The sequence below is a fragment of the Danio rerio genome, chromosome 16 (genome assembly GCF_052040795.2).
Source record: "Danio rerio strain M-AB ecotype USA chromosome 16, GRCz13ab, whole genome shotgun sequence".
Lineage (NCBI taxonomy): Eukaryota > Metazoa > Chordata > Actinopteri > Cypriniformes > Danionidae > Danio > Danio rerio.
This window is the reverse complement of record NC_141036.1, coordinates 32,669,880-32,682,101: the sequence shown is the minus strand read 5'-3', so window position 1 is coordinate 32,682,101 and position 12,222 is coordinate 32,669,880. Positions and strand designations below refer to the sequence as shown.

The window sequence follows — 12,222 nt, the reverse complement described above, 5'->3', positions numbered from 1 at the left end:
AAAATCCAAAGCTACGGGGCGGCACTGCTGACCGATTACCTCCGTATTGCCGGCTTTTACAGCGAGACTGGTTTACTCTGTTGCTCGCTATGTGCAGCAGCAGACTTATGAGGTGAAAGTGGAGCAGACCTAGGATCAATTCCAATAAATAATGGCTCCACAAACTCAATAATAATAAAACAAAACCCAAAAAGATGGCTTTCCTCTTGTAGTTTGCTTTTGAAAACACTATTGGTTGGATTTAGTGAAGAGGTGTATGGGGTCAATCGATATCAAGCTGATTTATAATGCACAAGCTGACTGGCTTCTCTCACGGATGCATATGAGAAAGACGTCAACATTCACAGAACTGTACACAGTGGCCTCTGGTAGATTTATGAGAAATGACAGAAAGAAAATGTGCCACAATAACACATTAGAGATTGTCAAAACTTCACATAAAACATAGTGATTTTGTGAAAACAAAAAACTGCAAGAAATCGTAGTCTGTGGTGCATATTTTTTTTAAGTTCTCAAAAATATAGCAATAGGCACGAATTTCCAATAAGCCTGTGTTGTTACCTAGTAAAACACTGCTGCACTATTATTTCAGAAAAATTTCTGCATTTATAAATCGTTCTATAAATTTCATCCTTATTGTGCATGTAGTTGTAATAAAAATGCTTGTCTTGGAAACCGAATGAATGGTTAGCAACTGAACAAGACTTGTAGCTTTATAGTGAATGTCTGAAGTCAAAGTATCACACTTGACTTCACCCTTGAGGCTCCAAGACAGCAATATATACAAGTGCACAACTGAACCATTGTAAAATACAAGCCATCAGAGCAGACAGAGACGAGCCAGCACATGACAGTATCATGCCGGGGGATAAAGCATAAATCTTATAAATGCTGAAAATCGAAAACAGAGACATATTGCTTGGAGATATGTCTTTAGAAGTGTGTTTTGGACCTCTTGAGGACCGATGGAGGAATACCAAAAGGTTCCTGCAGTTCAGAACAGGGCATTCTGAGAATAAGCGGGTCTAAAACTAACAGAGATGGTGGCGACGTTCCATAATAAATTGGAATGAAGCATTGTATAAAATTCTGTATTCGTACTTTTCAGATCTAAGATAACAGACACAACCAAGTTGTGCTATTTGATATCTAAAAACATATCCCGGTGATTTATGCACTTCAGCATTTGGTAGCCGAAATAACAGAAATGATACATTGACTTCAACACCAAAGACTGATTGGCGCAGTTTCCAACAAATGAGCCATTTCAATAGCTATACTGTAAGTGTAATGAGCTGTAATTCGCTCTCCCTGTGTTGAACGTTGCTGTTTTATCATTTAACTTTTCTTTTCATGCATACACTAGTGATTTACTGTATTCAAATATGTACCGTTGGTAAGAAAGCTTTTTTTGGTTAATGGCATAAACACATGTCAGCATTTCAGACAGACACAAGGAGCTTTGGCGCTGTAGTTGTGTAAGCAAGATTTTGTATTCTCATAAGACTAAATTAGAAACAAATTTTACATATCAAATTTCCCTCCTGGACAATGCAGGCATTTAAATAAGGGTCAAGTAAACCAGAGCGTATTGCAAGAGTCTAAACAAAAGCCAAACTCTATATAAAACCTGATGGTCCTATTCATATGGTTTATATGGTTCCAAATAGCTCTACATGTAACTAAATACAGCACGGGCAGGTAAATTGAATTAGTTCAAAACAAATAATGCTGGCAAATAAGAAAGCCTTCTTTGAGTGCAGACAGACCGTGAGGGACACATAAATACCGTGTGCATACAGTAAATACCTATGGAATGAGCAATTTTGAATCATCTCATATGCAGATAAAACACAGATTTCATCAGAAAGGATATATCATGCAGATGGCCTGTACTCTTACTAGTTCCACCTCTAACATCGTGGTGGGCATGCTACTTGAAAAATGTAGCGAGCTAAGTTATTAGCTACTCTACATTTAGTGTAGTTAAATGTAGCTTAACTACACTAAAAGCTACCCTCTGGGAAATGTAGAAAGCTAAGCTAAAAGATACCTGGCAAAAGTAGCGTAGCTAAGCTATTTTTACTATTTTCATTTTTAAATTGAAGCAACTTAAATCCAAGTCAATCATGTCTTAGTGATCAATAAAACTGTCAATGAAACATGAGGCATAAGTGTTACTAAACTGAATTATAGTATTTTATTTTATTATAGTATTTTATTAGTATATAACAGCAAAACCAAAAAAATCTAATAAAACCAGGTGTTGCACATTTAAAATATTATAGTAATTTATAGTAAATATTTACAACTCTTCATTAATGAATTACACTACATAGTGTGTATATATATATATATATATATATATATACAGTATATATATATATATATATATATATATATATATATATATATATATAACAAATTAATTTGAGTAATTCACTAATGTGCAGTTCAAAAACATTACAGTGTTACTATAAATCACTAAAGTATTTTTGAGCACATCGTCAGATTTAACGTTATTGCATCTTAACATGTACGTCTCAAGGTCTGATCAAAAGGAATCCTGCTTTAGAAATAACTGCTCTCCCACAGTCATCTTTCCATCATTTCTCTTTTCCATAATTTCTCGTTAAGTGGTTGGCGACGTCACCGACCGGAGCGAGAGGTGGCTGTAACGCACCAAAAAGTTTGTTGTGGACCACCGTAAAACAGGAAGAAGAAGAAATCGTCCTTCTCGCTATCACATGGATTTACTTTCATCGGCTAGACACCGGCCTCACTGCCTCACTGTCGATGCTGTCACTTACTGATCCGCGATCGGTAAATGCAGCTTGTGTGGATGCAACTGCGCTACTTGCTTGAAATAATAGCTTTGCTACTGAAAGGCTATTTGATTTAGAAAGTAGCGATGCTACCGCCACACTACTGAGAAATGTAGTTAATCTAGTAGCATCACTACTTGTACATATGAAGACATACAGACTTACCCATCTCCATTTAGATCAGTCACTGCAATGGTGTATCCAAAGTAAGAGGCCATCTATGAGAAACAATTTTTCATGAAATCAGCTGAATCAGAAATGTGCACCAAAATAGAGAAATGGGATCAAAGGTCAAAATGTTGTAAAATAATAAGTTCTGCTGATCAAGGAAACAGTAAATTAGACAATTAAATAAAGAATAAAATGATTCTGTAGTGCATTCAGTTTAGTTTAGTTAACATAAAACTAACCCACAAGACTAGAGATTGCAGAATGCGAATTGCATTTAATTCATCCTTTATGTTTAACGTACTAGCAATTACCTCTTTTTTCCCCTTACAAATAAAGAGATAGGTCACCCACATATTAAAATGAACCATTATCCAGTATCTTCTCAAAAATTATCCTAAACCAACAATGGTAAATAACAGTACCAGTCTTTTTGCATAAAAAAATCTGTAAAATGTACAGTATTACTGAGATTTTATTATTAATATTACAAATTACCAAGTGCACTGTAAATGAACAATTACAATTGTTCTGTAGTTTTACAGCACAACTGTAATCATTTTTAAAAGTGTGCTGGTAAATTTGACAGTTTTACTTGCATTTTCAACAGTATTGCCTGCAATTTGTACATTATTAATGGTAGGGATGAGCAGTATTTATGATACATGTATTTAAAATATGTATTTCAAATTAAACACTTCAAATATCACCCTTTTAAAATATAAAAATGTTAAGAGGTTGAATAATTATTATACAGAGATTATGTCAATTTTACTGGCCACACAATGGGTGAAAACATAATCAACAGTACTATATTTTTTATTAGCTCATTATCGGCATTGAACAGGGCTTTCTGTATGAAATTTGGGTCACACTATATTTTGATGGTCCGTTTGTTGAATTTAAGTTGCATTGCATCTACATGCCAAATAATTCTCATTTTTTTAGACTTTTAGGTTGGGGTTAGGATTACTGTGAGTTTATGTACTTGCAAAGTTTCTTATAGTCAGTTAGATGTCCGTTGAAGGAGCAATATCAACAGATATTAAGCAGACAGTCTACTAATACTCCTACTAAATGGTCTACTAAATGGACCATCAACATAAAGTGTTACTGAAATTTGTACAAAAATATACTAAATTAATAAAGAAGAAACAAGTAAAAAAAGTATAGATGTATATTCATGTACAGTAAGAGTAGAGTTGAATGAGGTGGTAGAGAATCTGCTAAAACTTGCTCAGAGAAAAGTTGATGCAATCAAATATGGTTTACTTCACGTTTAACAGTAAAGAGATTGATCAAACAGCTCTATTCATGGATGGTTTGCAAAGAAGGTTCAAGCTTCCTTGTAAAAGCATTTTGTAGTATTTTTAAAATACAAAAATATAGTATTTTATTTTGCTACATTTGTGGCTGCTGTATTTTGTAGTTTATTTTGATACACCTATAATGAAAGTGATCTCTGCAAAATTTAGTAATAGTAACTACCAAACTCTATCTGTACATACAGTACATTCATGTAGACGGTTAATCACCTGCTCTCCAGTAAAGTTCTGAATGAACGTCAGGTTTGTTGCATTGATCACTGTCACCTAAAGAATAAGAAAAAATAAGAAAAATCAGCCTGATTAAATTATTACTCATAAAATTTCCATTCATGACAGACTGTCATGATTCTGGAATATTTCCTGATGTACTCCAGGACTTTTGTATCTGACCACATGCCTGTCCTACGCAGCAAACCAAGTGATTTTCCGCATGTTAGACATTTAGCACTCTAATAATTACATCCAGACTGATCGTAGTGGATGTTTTATGGGGCACGTATGACTGAGATCCTAAATCAAACAAAGCCACATATGGCAAATACCCAAGAACATAACATGCCTTGGAAACAAAAAAAGAACCCAAAATCACTGTCTGTTTCACCAACCACCCATCCAGCTGAATATGATTCTATTTAATTGAGGGCCAAAGGGGACACCCCTGCGTCCTAGATGCTGCAGCCCTAATTGGGAATTCCTTTTTAAGGCTTCAAATCACATCCAGATGAGAAACTCACATACACTTAAACAAGTAACGTAGAGGATTTACTGTTACCAGAATACTTGTCCTTGCGAAGAAAACACAGCTATTCTTGGTTTGTTTGTATAAATAAAAGTTTAAAGAGTTATATCATCATTTAGTCACCCTGGTGTTGTTCACGCTCTTCTTTCTTTTTCTGACCTCAAAACAAAAAAATCATTAAAAATGTATTCCCTACACTCGTTCATATAAATGGCATGTGCACAAAAATGGCCAAGATCTAAATTTCCGCCAAACCAGTGAAAAAAATTACAAAACAAACAAACAAACAAACATGATCACTGATACAGAACCTAGGATAGATGGGGAATGCATTGGATATGTATAATTTTTTTTTCATTATTAACTATTGTTAGGGCTGGGTGATTTGGCCTAAAATTAAAATCTCGATTAATTGAACATTTTAACTCTTTAATTTTATGTTATTTATGTTTTTGTCTTCATATTTCGCTGACAGATTTTGTACAGTAAATATGCTCACATATTACAAGTGTGAGATTTTTGAATGAAGGGTGCATTACATGATTTTAAACACACACTATCTACGATCTATGATTATTTATTGAACATCAGCGTTGAAAAACTGAAATTAAAACACACATTGCCTAAAAAACTACTTTTTTCTTATAAATAAGTGAAAATAAATAACTTGCACTTTTGCAAACAAAATCAATTATTTTGAATGTTTTTCATATTAAAAGAAGAAAATAACTTAAAAAATAACATGTGAATAATATTTCAAACAGTGCATTTCTTGCATCTACTGTTAACAAATATTCATTCATTAATTTTCTTGTAGGCTTAGTCCATTTATTAATCCGGGGTTGCCACAGCGGAATGAACCGCCAACTTATCCAGCAAGTTTTACGCAGCGGATGCCCTTCCAGCAGCAACCCATCTCTGGGAAACATCCACACACACACACACAGTCATACACTACGGATGTAGTAGTTCATATACAACTAAGCCTCGGCTTAGTTGGCGTTTCTGTGTGGAGTTTGCATGTTCTCCCTGCGTTCGCGTGGGTTTCCTCCGGGTGCTCCGGTTTCCCCCACAGTCCAAAGACATGATGTACAGGTAAATTGGGTAGGCTAAATTGTCCGTAGTGTATGAGTGTGTGTAAATGTTTGTGTGGATGTTTCCCAGAGATGGGTTGTGGGTGGAAAGGCATCCGCTGCGTAAAAACTTGCAGGATAAGTTGGCGGTTCATTCCGCTGTGGCGACCCCGGATTAATAAAGGGACTAAGCCGACAAAAAAATGAATGAATGAATGAATGAATGAATGAATGAATGAATGCATGTTTACCAGTGATCTACATGGATTAGATCGCTGGTAATTGTGACAATATTTATATATATTGTAGATTTATTGTACATCCCTATTAATTATTATTATTATTATTATTATTATTATTATTATTGATATCAATGTTGCTGTCATTACAAAATATCACTTTTATCATCACCAACTTTATTATTATCATTATAATTGTTATTAAGATGTTAAATGCTATTTAAATACTACCAATATTATTCTAATTAACTGTTTTTACACATTCCTTTTATTTCCCTTCCTGCTGTTTACATGTTCTGTATTTTTCATATGTAGTGTTTTGCCCTTTTGATATTCTTAGAATACACAACAAACAGCACATTGGATCATTCTATAACACTTTTACATTTATTTTTTTAAACCAAATGCTAGCTACTAGCCATCTCCTTTTGTGGTCAAAAAAGGAACAATAGTATATACCTTTTTTACCATTTGGGTTGTGTAATTTGTAACACTATTTTAATGTTTGTTTCAATTTTAGTACAAAAGCAGTGTTTAACCTCTCAAACATTTCTTACGTTCTTCCTTCCCTTTGACCTTTACCTCTGACCTTTAAATCCTGATCTTAGCACAACAAAAACACAGGAAACAAAGTCTGTATACTTACATAACCAAAGTTGTGTGCCCCTCGAGGAACCCCTGCTACCAATTCTGCATAGACAACATGAGAAAGTCATACAGTACACAAACATATCAGCAGGTTTATATGTTTTAAAGTAGCAGAGTCTAAAAAAACAAATGATGTGCTTCAACAAGGAACAATAATAAAACACACTTTTCCAACCACTTATCAAGTGCATCTCAGGGTAAACAGTGAGGTGAGACCTGTGAGTGCTGTAAATCTCGTCTCTGTCAACAGCACGCCAGTCACTCATTAGTTATAAATATTTAGAAGAGAGAGAGGGAAAGAGTCATAGTGAAGGAGACAGACACTGATGGATGATGGTGGAGATAGTGATGTGGTGGGGGGGGGGGGGGGTTTGCGGCTGTCTGTCAGATCTGTCCCACACACTGAGATTGGAGAGAGGGATGGTTGACTCGTTTCGAACTTGAAATCTCCCAGACTCCCAAGGAGCCTGTTCGTCCTCAACCCTTCCCCCCACAACCTCAAATTTCCCGCCTTCTGTGACCACAAAATATCCCACAGCAAGAAGCCATTTAAGAAAGTCTGACAAAAAGAGAGCAGCATGTCTCTTCTCGCTGGATTGGCCACTAATCCAGACCAGAGAGAACATATGTATAAGGGAAGTGTGGAGAAAAGACTTTGCTGATAGTGTTGTTTATTTGTGCATGCTGTCTGAGCTGTTTTAGCATGTGATTCACCAAAGGAATGGTGCGAATCAATTAACAGAAGATTTAATCCACCTCGAAATGCTGTCGGACATCATTTTGTTGCACTTCTCCTTCTTGCTGCTCAGTTTTGAGTGGGCAGTTTTGACTGTAACTATGCTATCAATTAGAAATTGACTTTTTTTATTGATTCATTTTCCTTCTGCTTAGTTTCTATTTCAGAAGTCGCCACAGTGGAATAAACCACCAACTATTCCAGTATATGTTTTACATAGCGGATGCCCTTCCATTCACAACCCAGTATTGGGAAAAATCCATAAACACTCATTCATAAACACTCATACACTACGGACTATTTAGTTTTTTCAATTCACCTATAGCGCATGTCTTTGGACTGTGGGGGATACTGGAACACCCGGAGGAAACCCACAGGAACATGGGGGAGAACATGCAAACTCTACACAGAAATGCTAAATGGCCCAGCCGGGACTCGAACCAGTGACCTTGTTGCTGTGAGGAAACAGTGCTAACCACTGAGCCAACCCTGTGCCATCCCAAATTGACCTATTTTCCACAGAATATTTAATATGGATGGTTTGTCTGCTAATAGTATGATAAAAAGTAAATTATTTACGCCGCTTTGTCTTTGCGGTTTAAATGGATTGAAATGGTCAATCAAATCATAGAAGGCAGAGCTTTAGTCTTTACAGATACCAAACATGAAGTGGATGCTTAAATGTCTTACATTGAAAATGTGTCAAGTAAATATAAATATCAAATTAAGCAAATATAAGTCATATAAACGTAAAATAATCTAAAGCAAATTGCTAAACTTTCCTCTAGTTGCACCATTTTTAATACGTGTTAATATTTTATCCAAACATTGTTAATATTTTATCCAAAATAACTACAAAAAAAAAAAAAAAAAATCCATTATATAGTTCTATATAGTGTGCAAAAAAGCTCGGACAATCAAACGTCACTGTTTAGAAAAGTAATAATTAATTTAATATTTATCCTGATGGTTGTCTGTCTTTGTATATAAGACAGTTAATAATATCATCCCATAATATCATTAACATCAGCAACACGGTGGCTCAGTGGTTAGCATTTTCGCCTCACAGCAAGAAGGTCACAGGTTCGAGTCCCAGCTGGATCAGTTGGCATTTCTGTGTGGAATTTGCATGTTCTCGCCATGTTCATGTGGGTTTCCTCCGGGTGCTCCAGTTTCTTCCACAGTCTAAAGACATGCGGTACAGGTGAATTAAATTAACTAAATTAACTGTGGTATATGTGTGTGTGTCAATAAATGTGTATGGGTGTTTCCCAGTACTGGGTTGCAGTTGGAAGTGTATCCGCTTTGTAAAACATATGCTGGGTAAGTTGGCGGTTCATTTCGCTGTGGCGATCCCTGATGAATAAAGTGACTAAGCCAAAGGAAAATGCATGAATGGATAATATAAACACTTTCAAAGTATTTTTACAATAAATTTTTGTCAATTGATTAATGTATACATATGATGAAGGTCATATTTTTAACCATAACTTTAACAGTGTATATTCATGCACTGTAAAAAAAAAAAGATGCATATAACATCTCCTTAAAAGTCCAGTGAAATTAAAATAATGTTTTTTAGATGTTAGTATCAGTATGTTAGTTTTAAGTATATCTATAAACTAGTGTACTACAAAACAGTTACAAAATTCACGTTTAGAATATATTAAACTATTATAAACATCCAAAGCTTGCAGTTTTTCACCTCCACCTAAATGGATCAAAAACATTTTTTTTTTCACATGACCTTATTACTTCAGTTTCTCATCAAATCTTGACCTATCAAAAGCTCTCTAGTATCTGACATGCCTCTCCCCTTCAAGAAGCTTCCCATTTGTTTTTCATTTGATGCTTGATCTTAACCACTCTCACTGGCAGAGCTGTGATAAAAACAAACCGATTTTAGTTAAAACTGCGTCAAACATCGAAAAAAAAAGCACATTTAAAAGCATATCACTGGATCTTTAAAATAACTTACTTTTGACAATCTGCAATGTGCCAGCATAAGATGACTCTACACCAGATTTAAGAATCTTTTTAAGCTTTTCAGGCAGTTAAAAAATAGGATTAATAAGGTTTTAAAGGATGGCTTTTGAAGGATGGGTCGGTCTAATGTATAGGTATTCTAATGATTGCTTACGAGTGGATGTGGGTCCACACATGTGTATGCATCTGAGAGGGCCGACAGACTGCAGACAGGCTGTTTGTCACTGGGTGGCATGTCAGGGACACAATCCTGTGAGAACTCTGTAATTATGGTCTGAGGTTGAAGGGTCCGATCAAAGCTCAGCAAGCAACAAATCCACACAACAACCACACACAGGGACAGAGCTCTCTCTCATAGACTTGCATTCATACACAAACTCAAGATCTAAAGCAGCATCGGAGCCCACTTACATTAACTCTATCAACAATTACAAATCCATATTTTCAAAATATATTTTTTATATTCCATATAAGAAAGTAACACGATATCCTCTTAACAAGATGTGGCTTGATAGAAGGTATCTTTTCCTTATTAAGTTTCAACTAGTTGTGACAGTAGCTATGTTTCCATCTAAAGATGCAAATTAAATTTATGCGCAAAACTTGAATATCTAGCCTGATCTCATGAGGAAACGTAAGTATTTTACGTTTTGTCAGTTTAGTGGCTAATTCGCACGAATTCGTACTAATTGAGTCGTACCAAAATGTACAATTTTAAAAAGGAGGCGTGGCACCCAACCCCACCCCTATACCTAACCGTCATTGGGTGATGAGAAAATACTAATTAGATCATACAAATTCATATGAATTAGCCACTAAATCAAAAAGTTATGAATTGTCGAGAGATTGTGTTGGAATATCGCATTAAGACATGCAAATAAAGCAATGTTTCCATCCAACGAGTCAAAGAGAACAAAATCGTCACTTCCTGATTAACTGGCATCAAATATTAAAAAAATAAATAAATAAATAAAATTTTTGTAAATCTTTGTGCAGTTTATTTATAAAATAATTTTGAGAGGATCACGTTGATTATGATTGATCACGACTGGTCCCGCATCAGCTTCACGCCAATCAGATGAATACTAACTCACTATAAATAACCAGTTTTCCACTTCAGTCCTTTCGTCTTGAAGAATCCCCCCTTCCACCCATACTCCTCCCCTTTTCCTGATAGAACAGCATGGCAGCCCAGTGGTTAGCACTGGTGGCTTATGGCAAGAACGCCACTGGTTTGAGCCTTTACCGGACAAGTCTGCATTTCTGTGAGGAGTTTGCATGTTCTCCTCATGCTAGCAGGGGATTTTCCCCAGGTTCCCCAGTTTCCTCCCACCGTCCAAAGACGTAAATTATAAGAAAATTAAATAATCCAAAGTGGCATCATAAGGCAAACTATTAGCCAGCTATATCTCTCAGCTTTTCCTAACACGTTCACAAGCAGGGGAGTTCTCGAGACCTACCTGAGCTCAAACTCCCCTCTCGCCCTTCAAACCCCGCTCTTCAAACTTCATCCTCATTTTATAAATGGTTTGAGTCTCAGAAGGCAATGCCGACACACAATGAACACATGGTGGTGTTTGAAGGCATGTGACGCGGAGCAAAGATGCTCTTGACAATTCTGGAGGTAATTAATAATATATTAACACTAATATTCAAATGGTCAAGGCATTTTATAATGACCAAAACAACATTTCAGATGTTTAACAATGTGCTAAGTCATCACATGATCTCTCAAAACAAAATCACATGACCTTCTTGCACATACTGGAATTTGTTTGGTAAAAGTGTTTCTTTTTATACGCATTTTCAAAATGTATGCTGCTGCCATCTCTATCAACCTTTGAGCTTTTTTATGCACAAATCCAAAATGCGAGTAACTAATGACAAAACATGTAATAAATTGCCCTGCATTCATACATATAAATCATTTTAGAGTTCTCACCTTGTTCCGAATCCCCTGTGAACTCTCCAACCGCTACAGAATATCCTAGGAGACAAAGAAAAAGAACATAAGAAAGAAGAAAAGAAAAAACAGACAGCAAGTGGAACGTTTGATCCGTTTAATCAAACTGTAGGATATGAAATTATGCATACTCAAATTGACTTTATCTCATAATTTTATTATTTATATCACCATTACCATGGCAGTCCAGCTGCAATGAAAATTACTCACCGCTAATGATGGAAAACGCTCATAGGATTTCAAAATGTGTATTTAACAAATACTTGTGTGAGGGTCTACGAGTGTTTTGAGGTCTGCAGTTCCAGATGGTAATGTTATCAGTAGGCACAGACTCAGCACCAAACTGAGCTATGAGACAGAGGTTCAAGGTTACCTCAACATACTTGTGTGTGTTCGTATGATCGAGTGTTTTTTAAACTGACTGAGGGGTGGTTCTCCTGACCCATAAACACAGCCCCAAGCAAATCGCTGGTGTCCTATAAAGCATCTTTACCTTTGAAACACAAACACAAGTCTC

At 35.8% G+C, this 12,222-nt stretch overlaps 1 protein-coding gene across 4 annotated transcripts in view; it reads right to left on the bottom strand.

Moving 5' to 3' along the window:
• The window catches only part of itga8 (integrin, alpha 8), a 143,030-nt gene that overhangs the window by 108,517 nt on the left and 22,291 nt on the right, over window positions 1-12,222 (bottom strand). For all 4 annotated transcript variants that reach the window (XM_087287148.1, XM_087287149.1, XM_087287150.1 and 1 more), the window contains exons 8-11: window positions 11,685-11,729; window positions 7,019-7,062; window positions 4,529-4,585; window positions 2,991-3,043 (exon numbers count right to left, since the gene is read on the bottom strand). In XM_087287148.1, the coding sequence (XP_087143274.1) occupies window positions 2,991-3,043; window positions 4,529-4,585; window positions 7,019-7,062; window positions 11,685-11,729 (199 nt within the window). The remainder of the gene's footprint in view (window positions 1-2,990; window positions 3,044-4,528; window positions 4,586-7,018; window positions 7,063-11,684; window positions 11,730-12,222) is intronic.